General features: G+C 38.6%; 1 protein-coding gene across 3 annotated transcripts in view; it reads right to left on the bottom strand.

Moving 5' to 3' along the window:
- Positions 1-426: 426 nt before the first annotated feature.
- LOC117406932 (glutamate-rich protein 6-like) overlaps positions 427-26006 on the bottom strand; it is a 37367-nt gene continuing 11787 nt past the window's right edge. Inside the window, exons 1-14 of one of the 3 annotated variants that reach the window (XM_034011353.3) lie at positions 24897-25013; positions 21682-22088; positions 21091-21175; positions 17116-17261; positions 15678-15778; positions 15107-15229; positions 12529-12648; positions 9944-10104; positions 9381-9445; positions 8046-8173; positions 4031-4113; positions 2937-3089; positions 1813-2041; positions 427-1046 (exon numbers count right to left, since the gene is read on the bottom strand). In XM_034011353.3, the coding sequence (XP_033867244.3) occupies positions 792-1046; positions 1813-2041; positions 2937-3089; positions 4031-4113; positions 8046-8173; positions 9381-9445; positions 9944-10104; positions 12529-12648; positions 15107-15229; positions 15678-15778; positions 17116-17261; positions 21091-21175; positions 21682-22039 (2007 nt within the window). In that variant the 5' untranslated portion in view covers positions 22040-22088; positions 24897-25013 and the 3' untranslated portion in view covers positions 427-791. Of the gene's footprint in view, positions 1047-1812; positions 2042-2936; positions 3090-4030; positions 4114-8045; positions 8174-9380; positions 9446-9943; positions 10105-12528; positions 12649-15106; positions 15230-15677; positions 15779-17115; positions 17262-21090; positions 21176-21681; positions 22089-24228; positions 24323-24896; positions 25014-26006 lie in introns of those variants that run through there. The other 2 variants (XM_059028851.1, XM_034011355.3) reach the window with 2 other exon arrangements.

Raw genomic sequence — 26006 nt, forward strand, 5'->3', positions numbered from 1 at the left:
AAAAAAAGTGAGATGATTCCATTTAGCTTCACTCCACCGCAGGAGTGCCAGAGCCAAATCTCTACCTGTTGCACCTTATCTCCTGAAGGGAGGCTAATGACCACTGACTTCTGAAAACCTCATGTACAATTGTGATGGAACTTGTTCTGGACATTCTCTAGCACTATCCAAATCTGGGGATAGACGTTATGAAGGCACCTGTCAGTCATCTGTTCTGCTTTTTATGATACTAATTTTGTATTAAAGTCCTGCTTTTCTTTCCTTCTTTCTATTTAGAAGATACAAGATGGTCTATCCAGATGGTTGGTTGTTTGGATTTATACATTTAAATAAAAAAAAGGGAAATGCCTACTGAAGATAATTCTCTTATTTTCAAGCTCTGCAAGTATTTTAAGTGGATTTGATCTGCTTTTTTTTTTAAAGTTTACTCCAAGTAAGTGTTTCTATAGAGTATCCCTTATAAACAAAACATAGCAAACTACGAGTATGTATTGTATAATGTACTGCAAGTAATTATAGTTCAGATAGTCTTATTAGACTGGCATCCAAATTTAGTTGAAAAAAATGCTGGAAAATTAACACAATAATGAAGAAAATACAGAGTAGGACATGTGGCGCTATGAGCTTTACCTGGGTAGTAAAAACCTGTGGAACGTGATGAGGACTCAATATTTGCCTCATGATCGCTGAAAGGTAACAAATTACCCTGAATAAATGGATTGAAATATCAATTGCAAGAAGAAATGTAATGGACAAAGATACAAAATAGTCATTAGTCTTGGGAAGTACATTCATGCACAGTTCTGTTTTATGGCGGCTTTAGTTGATGGATGAAGTTTATGCTTTTTTGCAGCTTTCTCCTCTGGTCTCTGAATCTGAGCAGTGAGGTTGTACTGGGATGGGATCTTCTCGGCATGTGAACGGTGTGGGTATTTCACAGCGTTTCGGATCTTCTCCAGAAGGTTGTAGATCTGCAGAGTTTTGTCTTTGAGTTCCTGGCGATGCACATCTAGAGAAGGTTTCCGTAACAATGAAGGATCTTTCAGCTGTTACAAAAATCACACAGAATGTCAGTGAGTTAATACCTGGTTCTGTGTGTTTTAATTTGACTTTCACATATGAAATTATCACTTTATAATATATAGAATGCATACAAAATCCATATTTTATAAGGTCATATTTTAGTACGTAAACTACTATCGTACATAACTTTTTTTTTTTTTTAATTTAGAGTTCACAATTATTGTACCACAACAGCTCAAGAGAAAAAGTTCAGCAGGCATCCTCCAAGCCCGCAACCAAGTGAATTTTCTCTATAACCAGGGGATCGAGATTGAATGGTGATGAACTACAAGCACATGGAGGACCAAGGCCAGTTCTGCAGGTGTGAGCGTGAGACTTCCAGGCATCTGGCCAGTAGGGTTCTCTGTTTTAGTGAGAAGATACAGTCCCTGCTGATTTTGCCTTCCTAACCTTGGGGAGTGCCAGAGTCAATGCAATGCTCCCTGTGGAATCCCCAGTGAAGATAGGCAACTTTGCACAGCTGGGACACAAACCTGTATGACTCACACTGCACAGAACACCACTATGGTACCCTCATAGTACTTAACTTTTAACATTAACCTATGTTGCTGCCATGAATTAGATTTGATCCCAGATCAAACACTTAAGTTTTTTGTTTTTGTTTTAAATACACGACACCAAGTCATTAAACCTCCTTTTTGAGCAACAATCCCTTGGCAGCAGTGGAAGAGACTCAATGATTAATTGACGCTATGCCCTCCATGGCAAAGCCAAAAACCCCAAACTTACCTTTAGTCTGGTTCCCATGTTAAACTTCACGCTGTTCTGTTTGACAGCAAAGGTCATAACAACTTGTTCCTGGGAGAAGACGTGGATGCTAGTCTGTGGGTTTAGAGACAGGAAGAGGGGCTTAAAGGGAGCTGCTTGATTTTGCCGCCTCCAGTCCAGCCAACTCCAGCTCCTCCTGTGCGTTCCTCTCTCATCCGAGATCGAGCCACCAAACTTGTGCAAATTCATCCTGCAGGGTTGGAAAGGGAACACAACAATCTAAAACTCAGTGTCCACTGTGAAAAATAACTGGGTGCCTGTCCAGGTAATAATAAAAAAGCCTTGCATTAAATAAATCACAAAGTTTGATCTTTTACATGCATAATAAATAGTAAATACTTTATATTGTACACATACCTTTCCTCTCTTGTGTTGCCTCTTCTATGGAAAACTATGAGGTAAACTAAAAGATTGAGTAGTAAAAAGACTATCAATTTGCGTACCTTAAAACCCAGGTGCATCTGTCTACCTAATATATAGTGACACGGCAGAGGTGTTGCGGCTGTTTGTACACAGCAACATGTGAAATTGTTTAATTAGAAACACCTGCCAGTAATTAAGCAGGCAGGTGTGTTAAACAGGTCTGTAATGTGTGTCTCATGTCTGTGTTAAGGCAGGACTGAGAAGACATCTGTTGATTGACCTGTGTGTTGGAACCTTAAAAGTTTTTTTTTTTTTTTTAGGTAGACCTATATCTATATATATATATATATATCAAATAGATGGGCTTCAGAGAGTTACAGGAAAATAATTTCATCGAGGGTTTCTGTGACGTCATAAGTTACGAGACCGAAGGTCGAGTCATTTATAAACTGTCACAGAAACCCAAGATGGAATTGTTTTCCTGTAACTCACTGAAGAGGCCCATCTATTATTTTTATAGTACATGGATACCCTTGTGATGCTAATATTAAAGACGAGGTTCAGCTGTTCAGTTCGTTTTTTTAAATGTAGTGTTTCAGTGCTGTACAGACATTCTATGTCGTTATCCGTTTCTCTGAGATATGAATGTACCAGCTTTACATCTTTTTTTTTTTTACAGTATACATATATGCTATGTATCCAGATTGATGCCGTTTACCTACCTGACTACCCCGTTGGGATGGTAGCACGTCGACTGACCCCTGGTTGTAAAGACTGCTTGCATGCGATTAGTGGAACAGTCTTCCTGGATGATGTATGTATAGAGAGCTGCATTCACAGAAGAGATCAAAACAGCAACCCTACCCGATGGATAACTGGTTAGAAATTAAGGACATCCATAAAAAATGGAATTGCTTTAACCAGAGGTACTTATGTGAGATTCACGCTTGACAAGACAACACTATTCTGTTTCAGTACATAATAAAACTGTTTTATTGTTTCTTAAGTAAAATATCTGATGCTAATTGGATTGTAGCTAACATATCCTACCTGTTTTCCACTTTGCACTTGCAAACATGTTACAGCAAACGTGTTTTCATTTTACAACACAATCTCTGGCACTACATAAGATTAAAGAAAGTTGTCAGTTTCCATGCCTTATTCACAGGGAATTTGTTTCACTTTCTGGGTAATATTACCTAAGCAGTGTCTTCTGGGACAGAGCGTGTTACTGGTGGAAAGCAATAGGGGAATCTGCAGGTTGGTTAATGACCAAGGAAGCGCAAGACAATCTGAAAGCAAAGCTTGCAAACAGAGACTTATTTTACCTGGTGTAGTATCAGAAATCATGTTTACATATTTACATGCTTTAGCATGCTTACCAGAACATGTGTTTGCATCAAAACTGTACATCTGAGATTTATATAACAAAAGAAAGTGCTGAACAGGTAAGAATTACATAGTTATTTTGTTAGCTACACTTTTATATACTGTAATGTGTTTTTTTTTTTTTTTTTACTGGACAACACCTGTAATGGAACTGAAAAATATATATCTGTGTTGACAAGACAGTAGAAATCTAAAATGTTTCATCAACTGCAAAGTCACTGCCTCAAATGGTCTCTGAGAGGCTTTGAGAGAGCAATGATGGCCACTAAAGTGTAATTATTCATTTACTATACCCATGACCGACCTTGACCTAGACATAGTCATAGAATAGTGAGATTTATGAGATACAAGAAGTTGAAGAAGCGGTAGGTTTACAAAACATACAAGCTCCCCTCACTGGGATGATTAATCTGGTGTACAAGGATACAAGACGTTCCCAGTCCCATCTGGGAATATAGTGAGAAAAGTTTTGCCACTGGGATAGAATTTTTGAAGAACTCTGTGATGTCTCTGTAAAAGAAAGGAAACATACCAAATTATGATTTGTGATTACCAGGCTGAAGGATCCTGTTCCATCTCAAAGGCAGGTCAGAACTTTACATTGTGAAGTTTACCTGAATGTATCACCAAATGCATTTTAAATTGGTAATCATTTCCATCCACCACCAAGGCTGTTTTGGAAATTGTGGAGGTTTTTTTCAAACCACATACACAAACGGTTAGTTATCTCTGTCTTTTGTCACTAGAAGGCAACAACATTGAAACTGCCACAATGGTAAAGCAGTAATTATTTCCTAAAAGCCAATGGAATGAACAGTTGGTAAAATGGTACTGAATTGGTAACATTTCATCATCACAATGGTAGGGGCCAGAAGGTGGGTGGATGCCTCTGAAATTAAGCCTTGTTGATACAGCCATTAACCTGACATGTTTAGCCATTGACTGGTTTCATTCAGGCAGTGCCTTCAGCAAACAGTAACCTTGTTTGACTCTCAGTAGACTGCGTTATCGACCAAGAACAGGGAAATGGCCTACAGCCACTGCCTTGCTGAAAATTTATAGAGATTGACATTGAGTTTCACTATCCACAGTTACTATATATTACAAGTAGTTATGGAAAAGAGAAGTATTTTCCACTAAAACCTCACAGCCCACACACTCTACAATCCCCTCCTCCCCCACCCTCTTTACCTTTTCACTTATTTTCTATTTACTTCATGCCTTAATTTTGTTATCTATTCCTACTTTTGCCTTGTGTCACTCTTGCCTACATAACTAACTAGCCACTCACCCCTCTGCAAGGTTAATGTCCCATTCAAGGATAATTAGCACACATCCACATATCATAATGTGACCAAGATCATTCACACTTCTGTCAACCGAGTCCACACTCCAAAATAACATATATAGAGTCAATCTCCAATCATTCCAACATTCAAAGACATCGAGACATTTATCATTGAAGGCTAGTTAAGTTTAGTATTTCTAACTTAAGCACTATTGAATGCTCAATAGATGAAAAACAAGGGGAAAGGTTTACACAAATGGCTTGAAGAAACTTTTTAAAATAAAAATAATTGTTTAAAGTGATTGCAGCTAACAAAATAATGCAATAAATCTTGCTGGTTGTGCACTTCCTTTCTTTACATAGATCTAAAATGTGCAGTTTTTATTTGTTGTTAAAACGTCGTATTTATGTTCCTGCGGGTTAGGGATGTAAAACCAGCATGGACTGTTTCTCCTCATCATGCTAAAGTGCAGCCTACAGGCCAGGTGCCTAGTGAGCTTAAGCGAACACCTGCAGGGCTGGCCTTTGTCCTCCAGAGGCTGGTAGCTGACCGACATCCACTCCCGAGTTCTTTGGTGTAAACAGGCAATTGGCTTGGTAGTGGGATTGGAGGACACCTGCTGAGCTTCAGTTCTCCTGAGCTGTTGTGGGCAATTGCTGTAGTGAGGGAATGTAATTGAACCTTCTAAATTAACCTGAGGTGGCAGAGCCTCTCTAGAATTAAGTCTCCTACCCTCTGTCCCAAGATAGACTTACTGAGAGACACTTCTTTACACAGAGAAGGGTGAGGGTATGGAATGGATTAACCTAGTCATGTTGTTGATGCCTAATCATTGGGATCCTTGACAAAGTTTTGAGATCAATCAGCTACTTGGAAACAGACCAGCATTGATGGGCCGAATGGCATCCTCTCGTTTGTAAAGTTGCTTTAGTGTCAAATGGCCTGGCAGGGTGAAGAGATACTGGTCTGATTTCTTGTTAGGAGCAGAAGTTTAAGGACATAACATCTTGTTATTCATTGAGTTGAGATTCAAATATACAGTAAGGTACACTCCATAGATAACAAAGGTGCAATTTTAAACACAAGTGTCTTTATATATTGCAAAACACTTGGGATGCATTGCTTTTCCCTGTGTATACTTTGCTGGTGTTGTGTTCTAGTGATAGTTTAAATTAATTACTGATCACATATTGTAGCTGGTATAAGAATGGCTCATGCTGATGCTGCTGACCTACATGATATCCATATGAATGAGATTTCAGACTACATTGCTGAGGCATGTGTGAGAGGAATACAGAAAATGTGCACATGGGAGATATCCTGTTCATAAGAATGCATCTCAGAGGCTTTTGTGATCTGACCACCCCCCCCCCCCCCCCCCAACTCTTCTTGTTTTACCCCAAATTATATGTTCTTAAACATATAAGTAAGTACCAATGAAATATTTTGGCTGTTTAGTTAACAAAGGGTCTGATTTTGGTTTAATGGGCAATATATTTCCAACCAAGTTGTTCATCATTCCTAGAAAATGGATGAATTTTGGGGTACCACTGTGAGACGGCTTGCTCATTAAAACGGTGTATATGCAAGAGGGATTATATCAGAATGTCTTGAATTGAGTTGTTCAGTCCTGAAGAGAGGCAGCTTGCAGACTCTGGCATTTTGAAGTGCCTTAAATAACCAGTTGCCAAGCCAGCTAGTCTCTCCACTGTCACTCTGACAGCTCTTCAACTCACAGTCTGACAGCAGAAGTCCTGCTCAATCAGATGATCTATCACTTCAACTCCCAGATCCTATCAGGAAGGCTGTGAAGCAGTGATAGCACTGATCTGACATGACAGCATGGGAGGGCATGCTCTGCTGAACTTCAGAGAGACTGCACATGTTAGGACCAGAGACTGGTTCAGGAATCAACACAGTGCTACAGCAGTGTAGTGAGCGGTCAGGGCTACAATAGATTCAGAATTTGAGTAGTTTGGTACCACCTGCAGCATAAGCCAGTACTGTAGAATCACAGAAGGCAAAAACTATCTACTGAGTTTTATGGGACAAAAATAAAGGAAAACTGTCCTTTCAGGACAAAAATGCCCTGTGTTAAATAAAACTAGCAACAAGAACGTACAAGGGCTTCAGTCAGTTTGGTATTATAACCACAATTACAAAGCTAAACATAATTTTCTTCTTATTCATGTAAGGTGTCATTGACAGTCTTTCTTCAGTACCACACTGATTGATGCAAAAACCCAGGCAGGGCTAGCATCAGGGGTGGTGCAAGGGACGCAGCTGCACCCGGGCCCCGAGTCCATTTCGATTTGTTCTGAGCCCACTTTAATGACTAAGTGTTAAAAATATATAGGTGCCGTCTAATCTACTGGGATTAGACAAATAAACCGTAGCAAGGTAGTATTGGTGGACTGTCAATCAAAAAACAAATTCACAAATCATAGCTAACAGATTGTCTATCTGTAGGCGGGATGGAGAGCGAGAGCTCTGGCAATAGGTCAGTGTTAGAGTCATGTGATTGCAAAGCGGGCTGTGCAAAGCGTAAAGAGCAAAAAAGACAGCTACAATTTTGTCAAACAGAAGTAGAAAATGCTAAAAAAAAAATAATATTGCAAATGTCTTAAGAGTGGGCCATTTTTTTGGGTTATTTTACGCATCTTTTTTTTTTATTACCTTGCTTGCTCGTCTCTTACCCTACAGAAGAAAAATAAAAAGCTTGAAATTTCAAGTTTAAATGTTTTTCTCACATGGACCTGATGATGTTAAGTCTCCATTTCAAGTGGTGCAGTATCTGGTTCAGAAAGACCTGAGCAGAGGATTCCCCAACACCCACATTGAACTGCAAGCACTGCTTACAATTCCAAAGCTGCTGGTGCTGAGCGATCCTTCAGTAAACTGTCTTTGATAAGGAATTACCTGCGGTCAACAATGTCACGGGAGAGACTGTCTGCATTGGTTGTACTGCCAATTGAAAATAGACTTGCAAGACAAGTAAACTTTTTTTGATGTAATCAAAGCACACATCCACTTATCACAATGTGACCACGATCATTCACACTTCTATCACACTCCACTGGGGGGGGGCTACTTTACAGTCTTGCACCAGGGACCAATAAATCCTAGTGTCGGCACTGAACCCCGGCACTTTACCTTTTTCAGTCCTCTTGGTACAATAGTAAAGATGTCGCTCTGCTCTTCAGCTGTGGGAAACATGCCCTCTTGATCCGGGGACTTCATAGCAGACAGGCGGTAGGAAATGGTTTTCATCTGGTGACCCACTGCAGTGTTACAAAACAAAAAGTTAAGATGCGATATAATCGGTAGGCAGTTATTAGGAATAAGAGTTTAGCAAACTGAACTTCATGCAAAATTAACTAACAAACAACCCTGCCTTATGCGTCAACAAATAACTTTCATGCTATATAAATGCTCATATTTAGTTAGCCAATCAAACTACAGTAGCAGACAAGTCTCACTCATTTGTGGCCTCAATTATGGCAAAGCATTTTAAAGAATATTCCCAAAGCTCATTCCTAATTCTTTCGATTTTGTTTTGAACTGTAATCGTAATTTTGCTTGTAGAGCTGAACACAATTCAATACATTTTCTGCTGGAAAAGAAAATTCTTGAAAACTCTATGCAACAAACGGACTGTACTGTATATGTAGTACAATACGGTACAGTATTTCTTTAAATTAAATTAACTCATCGTTGAAAATGTAGATTGAAAGGGGCTCCTGAGTGGTGCATCCAGTAAAAGCACTCCGCGTGGAGCACAGGATGCGCCCTATAGCCTGGGAATTGCAGGTTCGAATCCAGGCTATGTCACTGCCGACCATGACTGGGGGTTCCTAGGGGGCAGCACACAATTGGCTGAGCGCCGCATGGGTAAGGAGGGTTTAGGTCGGAAAGGCAATCCACAGTTCACCGCACACCAGCGACCCCTGTGGCTGATAGGGCGCCTGCGGGTCTGCAGTGGAGCCATTCAGATCTGTGTTGCCCTCCGGCAGTATAGGTCTGGTGGCTTCACTGTGGATCCACAGTGCAAAAAATGACGGATTGGCAGGAACACGTTTCAGAGGACCCGTGTTTCAGCCTCCGTTTCCTGAGTTGCCGGGGAGTTCCAAATTGGGGAGAAAACCGGTGTAAAAACCATTGGCGACAACTAAATTAAAAAAAACAAAAAAAAGAAAAGAAAATGTGGATTGAACTGGACCTGCTTAAACCTTTAATGTCCGGTGCGGAGTTGTACCTTTGTAGCTCTGCGCAGCCCTTTAGAAAAAAAAACTTTCAACAGCCTGTCATAAAGGAAAGGTTTATTTAAGACCAACTGCAGACGACTGACCAAAAAAGAAGTTTGTTCTGAAAGGATAAAAGGGTCAAGGGCCGACAGTGCTATCAGCTTGGAAAGCTCTGAGTTGATCGGTGCTAGGTGTGTATATGAAAGGTGCTATATAAAATAAAGACTGATTGATTGATACGTACAGGAGAAGAAGTGGCCCTGGTTCACACTGGAGTTCTTGTATCTCTCTAGCTCCCATTCCCGCATTCTGCAACCAACAAACCAGTTAGACACAGCTTCTTATGCTAAAACTGACCAAGAATATTACAAACACATTTTACAAAATTTTTTTAAAAAATAAACATCTAATGGCCGTTTTTTGTTTCAAAATTAAAACTCTAATCACTTCTGTCGGAAAACTATCATTTATAAAGTTACTTGCTCTCAGCCAGCATTATTTTGACAAAGGCAGACACAATATTTCAATGAAAGGGATACAATGAACTACCCAATACTCTTCTGCAAATACAGAGGAGCACATGTATCTGTGTGATTAGTTGTTTCTGTGGGCTACTTGTTTTCTAAGAGGATAAGTAAATAAACATGTTTTATCAACTTGAATATGTTAGTTTTCCCATCCTGTGCATTCACCATAGTTTAGCATGTTTTTAAATTTGCTTTACGATTCTTACCTCTGCTTTACCATGTTTTCACTATGCTTTATTACACTTTGCTATGCTTTTACGTTTATAAGTGACCGCCTCACTTTTGCGCGGCTCTCTCCTTGGCTGTGATCTTCTCCTGCTTGCTCTTGAATGGTGGGGATGGCTGGATGTTGATCTTCTTCTGTACTGCTGCAGCTTGGAGGGCTTCCTCTTTATCCAGTGTTTCCATCCACATCATGTGGTACATTTCACAGCAGAACAGCTAAAATCCAGGGTCAAAATACCAACAACTGTGTTACTTAGTTTTTACATCAAATAGTCCAGCTCACTGATGCAGTTTATGAATACAGCAGAGACAACACTTGCTATTGCAGGGTTTACTGCAGGGTTCAAAGCTCAATATCAGGGTCTGCTACACATTAACTGTCGATACTCACATGCCAACACTCATGTTCTGCAGTAATTCCATAATAATCATTTTTTGTTTGCATTTGATGTAAAGTTTTTAAATATTTTTTTGTCCGAATTAATATTGAATATTCAAAGCATTAAAAATATTTCAACATTTCTGCCAGGAGAATTGGTTCACTTAGGCATGTGGCTATTCATATATCAGATGAGGTTCACTCTGCTTTGTAAGTGAGCCATGAAAGTAGTTAAAAAGGCCTGCCCTGAACTCATCTATACATGCTCACTTCAGCACTGAAGAGAACCATCCACACTGCCAATCAAGGTCAGTAGCTGCCATACTGTCAAGCGGAACTTAGCTCCCTGCTCAAGCAGTGCTGCCGGGACCTGCCTTTGTGACCTAGCGAGGCAGTGAAGTGCAACTTTGGTGCAATGCAGGAGCCATCTTTTATTTGTCCAGGATATATACATTTACACTGACTTGAAGAGTAAGATATAAATAAAATATATTTTACATTTTATTTCACGATCTGACTTACGCATCCAAAAAACGTTAAAAATTGAGACCACATACTGTATGTTATACTACATGATCATTTACAGACTGTACAACAAAACAAACCCAAAATGATGGCTATGTCTTAGCTAACTGGAATCTGTAACAGTGCTTTTTTCTTGTTCTATCATTACACATTTTCAGATGAATCCAGCAAGGCGTTCAGAATCCTCACAAGCTTTGATAGAAACAATCATCCATCCAAACATAAAAACAGCATGTGAACTGCACATGTTCCGTGATAATGTTTTTTTCTACATGGTGCATGGTTTTTTAAACATTCTGTGTAGCTGAAGCCTACCGACTCGGACTTAGTTTGATAATATGCACGTGCATGTACTTTTCTGGCAAATTGAGGATAGGCTGGTCCTCAAATCCACAACAGCAATTTGCCGGAATTAGATACACTAGTAGATTATTAACATTCTATTACAGCCCTTTTAACGGTTTAGCATTTTAACTTTGCACAGCTATTTTGCAGTTTTCCAATGCATTTCATAGTTTACCATGGTTTTTGATGGGTTTTTTTTATTTTTATTGCTACTATTCGATTTTTATTTTTTTGCCAAATCGACAATTAATATCGACATTTCTTTTTGAAAGAATTTACCGGGTTTTTTTTTCGATCTTTATTTTTCAATTCATGGGTGAAATCGACCTTTATGCTTTAAAAAAAAAAAACAGACTTTTTTTTGCCATTGAGAAACGTCTCATTTAGAGAAACCCCTTTATCATATTCTACATGCAACAAAACCACGGTTACCAACATTCTAATTGAAATAACATTTGGTCACAGCATAGCTATACCTTGTAGCTATAGATCCTACACCAATTTAAAAAAATGTCTCAAATAAACCGTAGAAAACGCAGCATATAAAGTGTATTACACAGACTTTTATAGCATACATTTACAAGTAAAAACAATATGCACAGACAGAACAAAACATTATAGAGAGTTGAACAGAACTAACTTGCACTTATTCCGAGCTCCGCCCCTCTCCTTAAGCACAGCTGGACACACTGGAGGCAAGGCAGACTGGCCCGCTTCGTCCTGCCGCAGAGACTTCTGCCATTGATTAGGGTATTGTGCACAATACTCATTAAGTGTTTTCCTCTTGCACCCCATTTTCAAATCAAACTAGTAACTGTCACCGTATATACCTATAATAGCAAACGCTTACCTACACCTTAACCCGCTAATTTCAAAGTAGGCACTTTGAATGACAGGCTATAGCTGGCAAATGAAAATGCAGTCGGTCTGATCATTTAAACGACTGAGAGCAGTCTAGTGCTGCTTCAGCCAGCAAGATCTGTCAGGACAGGATGAAATGACTGACGGTGAAACTACAATAGCCTATTAAGGAACCACTGATTTGACTGACAGCGACCCCTAGCCATTCAGAGCGTAACGGTGACGGGACAGACACTTTGCTATACTTTACTACGGTAAACTTTTAGTACCTGTAAATTTTTCCTTGACTAGCGGATGGCAACTGCTTTATCCATTGGTCTGTCTCAGGAGGGTGTCAGTCAAGGTATCCTCAGTCAGAGGGCGAGATTTTCACCAGATATGATAAAATAAACAATTTTCAACAAGTACGGTCTATATTATTAAATGCAAATGTTTAAAGCACCAGCACCAGTGTTTTTTCTAAGCCAGTGCTGTATCTTTTGAATGCATGGCATGCATGAAAAGTATCCAGTAGATTCTGATGCACTCACATGTTCTGGACTGGGGTCTGTGTTAAGCTGCTCCCTCGTCACAAAGGGCTTGATCTCCATTTGGCAGAACTCACAGATACTGACATCCATATCACTGCCCATAGACGACTCTGCATAAGACTGAGGAGAGAGAACGAAAGGTTAAAAGAATCTGGTACTGAAGTGGTTACTATTCACTGGACACCACCTGTAACTTGATTGAGAGAATCAAAGAATACAACTGTGTACCAACTATAAAGACCCTATGTCAAAACATGTGGTTTGTATCATTGATATGGCCAGAAGTTAAAGCAATGCAGCTGAGAAAGTTTTACGGTTTCACTGGACAACTCTGGTCATGGAACATAAGTAGGAAAATCAAAAAATACAACTGTGTACAAAACATTAACACAGTGTACTGTCTCAATGTTGCTGTAACTTAAAAAAAAATTAAATATATGACCTCAATATTGCAGCCATATTAGGTCAGAGGATGTGTTTATATATTTTTTAGGTTTAAGAGCCAACACCATTTAGTGAATCAAGTTTCTTTTTGTAATGCTGTTAATTCATAGTACCTGTTCACTAGACAGCGCTGCCTTTTACAACAATATCCTGTGTCACGTATGCTTATGCTGAAAAGCAATCAAACACATGGAAATGATTTTGACACTATTACTCTCTGGCAAATAGCAAATTCCCATACAGAGATTAATTAATATCGGACAAGTTGGTCTGAAGATATAGCTTTTAACAGCTCAGTATCAGTTACCGTGAAAAATTCACCATAACCTACATTCACCACAGCTTTTTAATATTACTACTGAAGACCAGGTCAGGCCAGCTGTCTATAAAGCACTTGGTGATTAGAATAGAGAGTGCTGGTTCCTTTGACCCCCGCGTTCCATTCCAACATCCAAGCCCCAACACTCAAGTAAAGGCATGCGTCCCCTCTGATTTCTTCATTTCAAAGTGACTAGTAAGAACTGTCCATTCACACAAGTGATGACATCAAAGGAAGAACAACATACCATTACCCATTCACTGAGTGATCTATTTTACATTCCCTGTAAAATGTTACAACCAAAGCCACTGTTGTTCACTGATAAACCCGACCCTTTTTTCTTATCTTAGTGATGTTATAAAACCGTAAGATTCTAATATGGCTTTAAATCCAGGTGTGATAACACGAGGTTACTAGTGAAAAGAAATCACTGCTGTTTTAATAAGAGCATTGTTCATAGTCTTGGAGGTTATCTGTAATTCGAAATCATTCTGTCAAGGTCAGTAAGTTGACGGACGCCTGTCATATAAAATAAATACATCACTGCCTTACACAAGAGCTCTTTCAGTATGTGCATTAGAGTTTACTCCCTGATCCACACAATAGAAACTCTTGACTTTCTGGTAAAATGAAATATTCACCTGTGGGGTGATTTACGTGGGTGTGCAGGTTTGTCTTAGTACATATCGGAGCACCCTTACAAGTTCAGATCCTGTTTTGGAAAGACATCTCTCCACAAAATCACAACAGATACAATGCAGAGGTTCCAACCTTGAATTATCAGGCTTAGAACACAGATTGGTCTAAAGCAGTGCTTTTGTACCTTTTTTTAAAAAACCGTACCCCTTCAGTCTAGAGGTTTCACCTCAAGTACCCCTTTTTCGCTGTACTGAATGGTACCAATTTTTGTCCCTGTTTATTTAGTATATAATTTATGTCACAACTGTTTGGAACTGACAAACTGCTGGTTTAGGACAGAATGCCAAACAGTAATTCTTAAAACTTTTAAGTCTTTGGATGCACAGAATCAAAAGACTGTATTTGTGAATCTCTTCAGAAACACTCGTATTCACTTTCCATTCAGCAACGTTATTATAATTAATACAAGAGTCTGCACTGTAAACGTTTACGTTGCCATTTACTTCCCATCTCAGCATAATTATGTGTGCCTTTTAAAACGACTGCAACATCAAAACCATTAACCTCAAGATAAAACTATAATAACTAACAGTGATAAACCTTTTTATTAATGCCAACATAAAAATAATCCATAGGGACTCGCTATATCTTTCTGTCGCTTTGCACTTTCTGTAGATTCTTTTGTGTTTTCTTCCTTCGTTTTTCCTTTGCAAGTAAGAAATGTATCCACTAGATAAACGATACACAGTATAATCTGAATGTACTCCTCGAAAACAAATTCAACCAGTTGCTATTGCTGTTAATAAAATGCAGACGAGCCTAATAAATAAGACAAAAACTGTCAAAGTATGAGTATTGATTATTATTTATGTTTACAGGAGCATTTATACTTCTAAAAAATGCAGAAAGAGTTGTCCTGCGTACCCCCTATGACCCTTAAAAGTACCCCCAGGGGTACGCGTACCCTCGGTTGAAAACCCTTGGTCTAAAGGATAGACTGAAAGGAGCAAGGGTTCTGATCCCATCTTAACCACTGACCCTCTGGGTGACTTCAGGGTGTCAGTCAAGTACCTGAACTTCTCATAATCCATTCACAATCCAGCCGTAACAATGGGCATATATCTAAAATCCAAAATCTAAAATCCAAAGTATATAATAAATTACAATAATAATTACCGGATCATAACCAGGTGGAAGTTGTTTGGACTCTGGATGGTAGGCAAGAACACTTGGCGGACCAACATCTGGGAAAAGGTATAAGCCATCTGCTACCAGCTTTTCAGATCGAACATCTTCATACTTGAGGGGGACGGAAGCACAATGAAATGATCATTCTCTTAGGGATTTGAATTATCCGATTGGGAAATAAGGTGGGAGAACTGTAACCTATTCTTTGAATAAATAGCAATAGCTATAATATTTTAGAACCTTTAAATAGTGCGCATAGAGATAACTGTGCTTATAATATGGGGGTAAAGAGGCTCCCTTATGACCAGACCTTACTGCAAAATATATTTCAGTTTAAATAAAAAACGTTGCACCTAGAATGTTTGAAACCCACGTTCACACTCCTCATTATGCACTGGCCTCTATTTTGATCTGGCAGACTAGAACAAGACTCGGCCTTCTTCAGTCTGGCAGAGCCGACTACAAAGTGAGTGTATACTTTTCAGCAATAGTCTGTCAGCTGTCAAACCATGTCAAATTGAGCAAGGTCTTAATATTTTATTAATGCATTATCGCTAACCTCGAAGCTGGGGCTGGCAACTAGTCCTTGAATTTCATTTTCTAATTCTTGGATTTCCAACTCTGTAGAGTCAGGTTGGGACTCTTCCTTCATTACGTTACCTGCAGGCAGTCAGAAAGACACATCATTTGTTTAAAACAAATCGCTTGGATGCTGGGGAATAACCTCTGAAAGTGGATGTTTTTGTTTTTTTTAACCAAGATTCAACCCAACCAGTCATTCGGCAACAGGCTGCTGTGCTATGCTGTCAACGGAAGTCTTTGTGCTGTCCCTGTATATCAAAGTGGACAGTGTCCTGTGTATGGCAGGATATGCAGATCTGGGATCCCAATTGAAGTCAATGGCACAGAGATTCCATTTGTACCAATAATATTGAGTTAAAACATTTGGAGCATTTCACCTGCCAAAAACGTCACTGTCTCACACGTTTCGACTAGACAATTCTGTTAATGTCTTTCCAAATAATATTAATATTATATAATACACTGGTAACGGCTTATTGTCGAAAGGTTTGTTTGATTTTTTTAAGCATTGTTCTACTGAGTATATTAAGACTGGGTGCTTACAGTACGGGAGTAAAATAAGGAAATGCTAAATGTATAGCTTTTTGGCTGGTAATCTCCCCCTAGCCTCATCTCTGGTGTTGTCGAGTCAGTTTAACTCACTCCTTTTCTAAATACACAGCCTGAGATCTGAACAGCATGCTCCAGTGATTACATGAAAGGAGTCCCAGACAGCGGATCTATACTGGGTTCAGTTACTTTGTGTATTATTGCCTCATTGCCTTCATTATTACTGCATTACTCCCTGACGATTCCTAAAATAAACATTCCAAACTCCCTGGCCCTGGTGGAGGGTTTTTATTTTTTGGTTGTTTTGTTTATTGCCCGTATGCTGCTGCTGTTGATAAGGATATGTGTAATAAATCATCGTCAGTTTCATGCTGGTAATATTAGGAGGTAATAAAGGCATTAATTGTATCCCCCACAGAGCAAGCTCTATCCCATGTTATTTCTTTCTATACAAATAAAGTAGGCTGATAGTTTTGCCGTCAAAAGCTTCAAGTAGGATACAGTTTTGTTTTTATTTGTTTTTTTCTTCATTTCAGTTAATACCAGACAGGGTATGTAACAGAAGCCACCAGGATGAAGTGATAACCAGCTACACGACCCACTGGTAATTTAAACTAGCCGTTATTCTGTTGGATAAAGAACAGCTGTTTAAACAAGACATTTCTAGTCTGGTAAACTGGTTTTAGTTTTCATTTTTTATGTATTATTTAAGGTTAGTAGAGTGATTTAGCAGAGTGATAGTATATATGTTTTTATAATCATTGACATAGTTATTTTAGTTATTTTAATAAACAGCATCAAATCTTCTTATCACATCAAATAGTCAACCTGTGAATTCCATGCTATGTGAGGATTCGAAAGCTTACCATCGTCAGGCTCTGTTTTCTGATGCCAGTTCCAGTCCATGCCAGTTTGGGTCTTGGAGCACACAGCAGCACACTCCCTGCTATCATGTGCCTGGCCCCCAATATCCTCTGGAGATGTACATTTGCTTCCACTACCTGGAGATGTTCTGTGGAGAGATTCAAGGACTTTATTACACTGCTTAACTCAAGCATGGACAGTAAGCAAACAACACTGAATAAAGCACTATGAGAACCTTAAGTTATATTTCCACAGCCAGACTTCTACATGGTGTCTAAAATGATGAAGGAGTGGGGAACATTTTACTCTCCAGTTGAAATAGTCTAGTAAACAGAGATTTAGCATGCAAATATGGTATACATTTTTTAATGCAGTATATGTTATAAAATAATAGGTATTTATTGTATTTTATTACTATAACTGTTTTACAAAAGCTTTAACTCCTGAGTTATAACAACAGTCTATAACAGTTTTATGAATAGGAAGTTTTATTTAATATATCAAAAAAGTTGGTGTCATTGGTTTATTCCTTATACATGATTTAGGAATAAGTTAATACAATTAGACGCTTCAATAATGATATTTAAAATGGGATACTGTGTAATTATAGTACTGTTTGTATGTTTTATGGGGGTTTTGTAATGTTGGCTTTGTGGTTGTGAACGTAAAAATGTGAATGTTTTTATGAAATGTCATTGCCCCCTGTAAAGTGTTTAATACCCCTTCACTTAAGGCACATTTGATGCCAGTCTAAAAAAAGGCAAATATGAAAGGCATAAAAAAAGGATCAACTGGAATTTTAAATTGCTGCACTTGTGGGAACAATAGTCCATACTGCGATCCATCAGTATCTTTTTTACATGTCCATGTTGAAGCATGTGAGATACCAACACACTTAGCTGCCATCTTTCAGATTTGGACCCTCCTACACCGCAAAGTGCCAAGTGAAGTCACCTGACGCTGACTTCTCTGTTCTACTGGTAGGGTCATTCTTTCAGCCAATCTGCACCCACTCTGGAACATTCTGCCAAGGGATATCAAGTATGCCTCGACTTGTGCTTTTATGTACAAACACTTAATTGAAATGTAATGCTGCACATACATACTGGCGTGTCTTGCAATGTGTAGGCTATAGGCTACAATACAGCAGGAAACCTACAGTAAGGTGATACAGTGCAGCGACATTAAAAATAAAGTTATTATGCAAATTGTCATGTTAAACCACTTTGTAATGTGATCAGGCAGTAGCAAAAACCGGATACAACTTCAGGTGCTAAAAAGCAAAGCAAAGCAAAAAAAAAAAAAAAAACATCCTGCATTCATAATGTAGCTGCTCCCTAGCATTATGAAAACGTCTAACGAAAAGCTCAAAGAAAAGCCTTTTCTTCCAAAAGTATTTAGTGGAAGTCCACTGTTTCTTTTTTTTTTTTTTTAAATGCATCTTCCCATTTTGATAGGGATTGGGTTGCGTACTGTTGCTGTCTGCACAGACCCAGCAACACAGAAATAGAGAGATTTTATTATTTTCACTGGCATGAACCATCTCATTTCCTGTGCCTTGGGAGACATCAGAAATGAATTAAAAATCAATCCGAATGTAATAGTTACACTGCTGTCATTGTGGAAGCATCGTTGTTAGTCTCACACAGCCCAACAGCAAAGCTGGGGATGGTGGATGACTTGATGTTATTAAGAAATACACTCCAAATTAAAGAAGCCCTGTTGACTAACCCCAGTTTAATGAAAAAGGACTGGTTGGCAGGAAGCTTTACTGCTTTCTGACAAGTAGATCTGCAGCAAAATGTACAACGGGAAGCTACGAACACTGGTATTGTGAAACTGTGTTATCTAAAAAGTAGAACAAATATCCTATCTGCAATACCTAAATAATGTGCGATCACATTTAACTGCAGGAGATGGGCCTTACTGGATGGTAAATTTGATTAATTAAAACTGTACGGGCAAAATAAACTATTGCAGCTAATAAAATACAAAATGAAACATATAATGAGGTCTGAGATTCAGCTGTTTATGTGCAAATTGAAGAATAGGCCTTACCCTTATTCTTCTGTATTTATGATATTATAATAAAGAAATGTAGAGGACTGTCGAAATGCTGCACAGGCCCTACCAAGGTCTGTTACTAATTACTTATTTATTACTATCTGTTAGATAACTTTTTGAAATAAGCAAAGTAAACAATATTGATATTTTACAGATAAATAAGCACACTGAAATATCAAAATGTTAGTGTTTTGGCTATATACAGCACAAAAACAGAAACAGACAACCTCTGTCACTGTTATATGGAAATATCAGTGCACATGTTTTGTTTAAGTCTTTTGCAAACAAGTATGTTCATTACACACATATGATTTGCAGCTGTGTGGGAACATAATGTAATTCTTCATAGTGATGCAACTGTGTTCAATCCAGTAGATAGCATCTACACACCAGCAGAGCAGACCTGTGTAATCAATCATGTTTACAGCCAAAATCAACAATCCATAGCCCTGTAAAGAGGTCCTTCGACTTTCAATAGAGCAATCACTGGGGGGGTCGAGTGAAAGCCTGAATGAAGAGAAATTAAGAGTGCGGTTTTCTTTTTTTTTTGTTGGCTAACTCACTTCCAGTATGATACAATGGTTAAGGAACAGTGAGGCATGTCATTGATCTTTTGCAAAGGTGACACTCTGTGAAAGATATTATTAAGGTTCTTGCTCACTGCAAAAAGGGTTGACTCTAAATCCATAGAGTTTACTGAAGCAGAGACAGGATAAACTTTAAGTAGAAAGTAAAGGAAACTCAAGTGATCGGCCAAAGAATTCAAAGCAATGGAAAGATTAAATGCATGTTGGCAAATCCTTGCACCTTGCGGTTCTCGAGACTTCTTTGTGGGCCCAGACACATGGAGCCACTGAAGCCTAATAGGGGGTGTATCCAAGGAGACACAGATGAGTGCAAGCTTGAAACTATTTTAGGCCCCACTGTGCAAATAGGTACAACTGCCCTAGATCTGTCAACCCTGCTGTTACATGTATCTTCTTTGGGTGGATTAAAAAATACAGAGCATGTGTTATTTCTGTGTTCTGTGGCACTAGTTAATCATCAACCAGGAACAGAATAATATGCCCTGGATGCTTGGCAGGAAGTAACAGTAAGCCATAGAGAAGAGGATGCTATGATTCAGATCCCATGTCATACCTAAGACCCTGTGAAAATCACTGAAATCCTGCTGGATACTGCTTTACGTGATCTGCTGCAGACACATTTTTAGCCTTTTTAGAGACATCCATTTTCTTTTTTACAGTGTGTAGTATTTTAATTTCCCGCTTATATTCCATATAGTCACGTGACATAATCACTGCACAGCACTGTGTGTATGGCGAATATTACACGCAGGCACATATCAGAGCTGTACAGTTTCGTCAATGTGATTTTTTTTTTTGTATGAAATACAAATAATTATGAAATTATTTTTATTTCTTAAGAATATAGTAAAAATCACAGTATTGGTCTAATTTCACGATTTCCACGCAGCCCGTGAAATCGCGATTTTCACAGGGTCCTAGTCATACCACCCTCTGCTCTACCACCAAATGATCTTGCTCTTTGGTGTATGGCTATATCTGCAGGATATCTAAACTGATCAAATGACACCTGGACCCTGAATAAACCATCCTTCTTGAAAACTGGATAAAACAGGGAAAATACTGTTCACAGATCATTAGGCAGGGCTGTGTTTTTGACTGAATCCTGGCAAATACATTGTATGCCTCTACTAGGACCAACCACATGAAGGGAAAGTGCAAAGTTTATATAACAGATAAATAAAAAAGACAAGAAAAGTCAGTCCGCACATATTTCAGCAGTGTATTAAAAATGCACAAATACTGTAGGTAACTAGACAGTGTTTTGAATGCCTGATGTAGAAGAATAAGGCCACATTTCTTTTGCCCATCTTAAAAATGTCTTACATTTTCTTGTGACTGGTGGATGAAGGTGCTCCACTCTGGTTTGGGTCTGAAACCTGCAACTTGTAAGCACTTGCTACGCTGACATCTGAAATAAAGCATATTATCATGTGTAAATTGACATGCGGACTGTTAAATCTTCTCTTCAGCTCAATATCTTTGCTTCTGAAAAACATATATATACAGTACTTATATTTTACATATATATATAAATAGAGAGAGTTGATTGCAATAGCCACTGATAAACAACCTTCTGTCAATCTTTACTGACAGCAAAGTGATAATCTGAACAAACTGTCTCCAGTCTAACATCTTTCCTGTCTTTAACCAACCAGCTAGTTATCCTAATGACTGACATGATTTTGCAGCCAGTGACATGCTTTGACCCCAAAGACACTGCTGAGGTGACCTTGGAAGTGAAACTCTACCAGACTACATGGAACTACAAGGGATCAGAAAGCAGTAAAGGAGCAGACAATTCCTGAACAGGGAGAGACACTGGTGCTATTGGAAAAATAAGATTCTATAGTTAAAGAAACAAAGGAAACACTTTGCGAAGTTAGACATGTTCCGACAGAAGAGGCTCATCTGTACCTGTCAATGTACCATAGCCTCCCACAGCAGCATCACAGCTTCCATCAGAGGCTTTCTCAATTCCCACTGAGATGGCTCCTGACAGGGACTGTGCTCTGGCACTGCCCTGGCTCCCCTCTTTCTCCCGCTGCTCGGTCCTCCCACTCTTGGCTCTCTGCTGTGTGCAGTACAGGTGTGTCTGCCGGATATACTCCTCCACAGCCTTTTCTGGGCTGTACCGCCCATCTGCTTCATACTGCCGCTCCAGCCTCTGCACATTCTCCACAGTGAGGCTCTCAGGAACGGGACATGGCTGAGGAGATTCTGACCCTGCAGACTGCCGCCCTTTACAGCTGGAGTGCCCAGATTCTTTACTCATCTCGGAATGCTTTCTGCCTTGAATTTCTCCTTTATAAAGACATATTTTTCTGTTGACAACAAAACAAAACAAAACAAAACAAAAAAACATTAGGAACCCCTTGCGGACACTAATGCTCTGAACGGGGCTTCTCAATACTGTTCCCCTCAGTCTTGTATCTCTGCTCTATCCCAGGCCTCTTTCTACTGTATTGTTTATTGCTTTAGTGATGTTAATGATAAATCACCCCAAGGAGAAAAACACCAGCAGGATTATAGAAATAAAGGGCAGTGGTATTTCGATGCACCGCTGTTTAGCTCATTAGGACATTTTAGGTAAAGGAGCTGAACCATGTCATGTGACACTAAATATTCAATCAACAGAAACCATGTAAACGCCAACCTCATTTTTTTTCCCCCAAAGTATACATCCTAATGGATTTAGATTTTCAAACAGCAAACATTTGTGCTGTCTGGTTTAGATAGATAAAAAATAACTTGTTGTTTTCACGTATAAGCTGTTTACAGGGTAATAACTTCTAATGAAATGTATAATTAAAATTCGGGAGGAGGATCAGACACCAATCTCTGCATCACCAAATTGAATCATTCAATTTACACATTAGCTAATTTAAATTGTTAGCACTATAAATACCCTCTTCACTTATCTCTCAGTTGCGTTTTGATTTAATCGTAACCCACCACCTCCCCATCTCCACCTTTCTTAATAACAGTTTTTATGTTTTATCAATGGGGGTCTCAGCCTCGTCCAGTCGGCCAGGCAGCGAACCCTCAAACCAAGTTAGGTTTGATGCCAAATGAATGTGTATATACAGCATACTTTTCTGTAAAATCGCATACTCCGCATTCTCTACAATAAATATTTGTACTAAAACATTTTGTGATTGGTGTTTGTCCCGAACTACTGAACTGGCCATTATTAAGCAGATGGTATACCAAACCTACTATTAAGACACAAATTAAAAGAGAAATAATAAGCTTTTAAAACATTAATAATAACTGTTGAAAGAAAGCTGTGATGCTCCTAGTGAATGCCTGGCTCTCCCAGGCCTAGGTGGTTTCAAAGTTTTCTCCAGAACAAGGCCCTCATACAGTATTTCTCAACTGTGAGAGACTGATAAGCTCATTGACTACAAACTGCAATGTCTAGCCTTTTCTTATTCCAGTTAATGTTAATCCAGCAGTCTCCCTGGTTACAGAATGTTCCGGATTGAAGACGCTGACCTGAATATATACTGCAACTCTGGATATTCTTTTCCCACAACAAAACATGCAGAGCATCACTAGTTGTTAAAACATCAATAATAAAATACAGGGGAATCCAATGAGGTACCCTCAATTGTTGAGTGGAAAAATAATGATTCATACTAAAAACTGAGCCATTGCTGTAGGCGAAGAAGGGAAAGCTGACTGACCAAACATGTATTTGAGCTCCAAACTATTAACATAAAAAGCTTGGTCATCAATGTAATGCTTTGTGAAGTTTCACTGTCAAGTATAAAAAAAAGCTTTGAAAATGTCTCCTGCTGCGTCCTGTAATATTGCGGAATAAACAGATGAAACGCTACAACATGATTGCTATACTCTTATTAGTTACACTTCAACACAGTTGCAGCCTGATTAGAATGCAAGATTCAAGCGGATTAATATTATAGTGTGAACTGCATCATAAACAGATTTTAAAAAGCAAATCGTGCGCTAGTTTATAAATACAGTCAACCCCGTGTTAAAGACCACCGCTCTTGACAAACCCAGTACGTGTTGAGGACACATACTTTGTGTAATGTTGAATCCCTTTAATATTAGTGCATGCAACCCTTATAAAAGTTTAATATAGTAAGACCATGGCAAAGCGTAATAAAGCACAATAGAAACATGGTAAAGCATAGGTTAGCAATACCCTCTCAGATTCTTTCAATATTATTTCTCATAGGAGCATGCAAGCAAATGCTAGTGCTACAGGTAACAAGGTCAATAATCGTCAATAAAAGATATGCCACTGCATTCACTCTGACACGTTGATATCGACGGGTACACATGAGCTTCTGTAGGTAGCTACCAATAACACATTCAGACAGTTGCAGTTCTTCAAGTGAGGACTATCTGGTACCTTGTTATCGATAATAATATAATCGCCACTGTATACTATTAGGACACAGCTTTCATTAGGCTTGAACACATTTCAAATACCTCGTCAACAGCAAGTAATGCATTATCATCACTGAGCCACTAAAAATCATAAAACAATATCCAGGGGGATTACAAAGTAAGATTACCACATCAACGCAACATGTAAACAAACGTAGTAAAACGTGACTTGATTTCTTCTAGTACGGTTCTCATCAATTAGACCAGTGTATAGCACAAGACTCAGATGATGGCAATTTACTCTAATTAAACCAAATATACAATTTCAAACGGAATTACTATCATAGCATAAGCATTATTACGTTGATATGACAACACCGATATCTTTATTTCGTCACAATCGCTAAAGGGAAGTGTAGCTTGTTCGTATGGCTTGCGTTTTTGTCTGCTACGGCATGCTAAAAAAAAAAAAAAAAAAAAAACAGAACATAATTGTACATTTTGAGTAGTTTGAAACAAGTAGCATATTTTATCATATATTATATACTCTGCTTGTTTTATTATTCATTCCTAATAAAATATAACACTAACACGTTCATCGACGTACTGAACATAAATTACATAGTGTAGTAACTTTCCCCGTAATCTGTTTTTTGCTATGCAGAAAAAGTACCAGCTACATACAGTATTTTCCACACAGATTTAGTTTTTGACTGAACTTTGTGACATTAAATAAGAATAATCTTGTCTCATAATTGTCAAACGCTTACCATTTGGTATTCATTCATTCTACAGTAAATCCAAAGTTTACTGATCGAGAAAAAAGAAAGAAAGAAGAAAAACTGCGGAAGAAGAAAACGTGCTTGTTGTTTAATAGTTCTCCAAGGTAACCGGACTGTCAAAACAGCGACCTCTATGTTATTGCAGACAATCTCTAAAGTCAGTGTGACGTATATTTTTCTCTGTACTGTTGTTCCGAGCTGTTCCCAATATAAATATTTATGCACCTACCTGTACTATGGCTAAAGGTAATAAACCATTAAAGGTCACGGGTTTCTGTAATGGGGAGTTATTAGCTGTGTATAGAATTAATATATATACTGTATATCTACTCCCATCTGCATTACTCGAAAATTGATTGTATTTTGGGGTACATATTCCCTTGTAAGATGGCCTTGTGATTGAAATATTTGCCTATTAATAATAATTAACATATAATTCAGTAGTTCGGGACAAACACCAATCACAAAATGTTTTAGTACAAATATTTATTGTAGAGAATGCGGAGTATGCGATTTAACAGAAAAGTATGCTGTATATACACATTCATTTGGCATCAAACCTAACTTGGTTTGAGGGTTCGCTGCCTGGCCAACTGGACGAGGCTGAGACCCCCATTTGATAAAACATAAAAACTGTTAAGAAAGGTGGAGATGGGGAGGTGGTGGGTTACGATGAAATCAAAACGCAACTGAGAGATAAGTGAAGAGGGTATTTATAGTGCTAACAATTTAAATTAGCTAATGTGTAAATTGAATGATTCAATTTGGTGATGCGGAGATTGGTGTCTGACCCTCCTCCCGAACTTTAATTATAAATTTCATTTCAGTAGTTCGGGACAAACACCAATCACAAAATGTTTTAGTACAAATATTTATTGTAGAGAATGCGGAGTATGCGATTTAACAGAAAAGTATGCTGTATATACACATTCATTTGGCATCAAACCTAACTTGGTTTGAGGGTTTGCTGCCTGGCCAACTGGACGAGGCTGAGACCCCCAAAAAGAACAAGCCAGTCTCAATGCCACAATTAGAATTGAATATAGCCCACTTGAAGGTTTAGCCAACCTTTAACAAATGATCATCAGCACGCAGGAG

The sequence above is a fragment of the Acipenser ruthenus genome, chromosome 8 (assembly GCF_902713425.1).
Source record: "Acipenser ruthenus chromosome 8, fAciRut3.2 maternal haplotype, whole genome shotgun sequence".
Lineage (NCBI taxonomy): Eukaryota > Metazoa > Chordata > Actinopteri > Acipenseriformes > Acipenseridae > Acipenser > Acipenser ruthenus.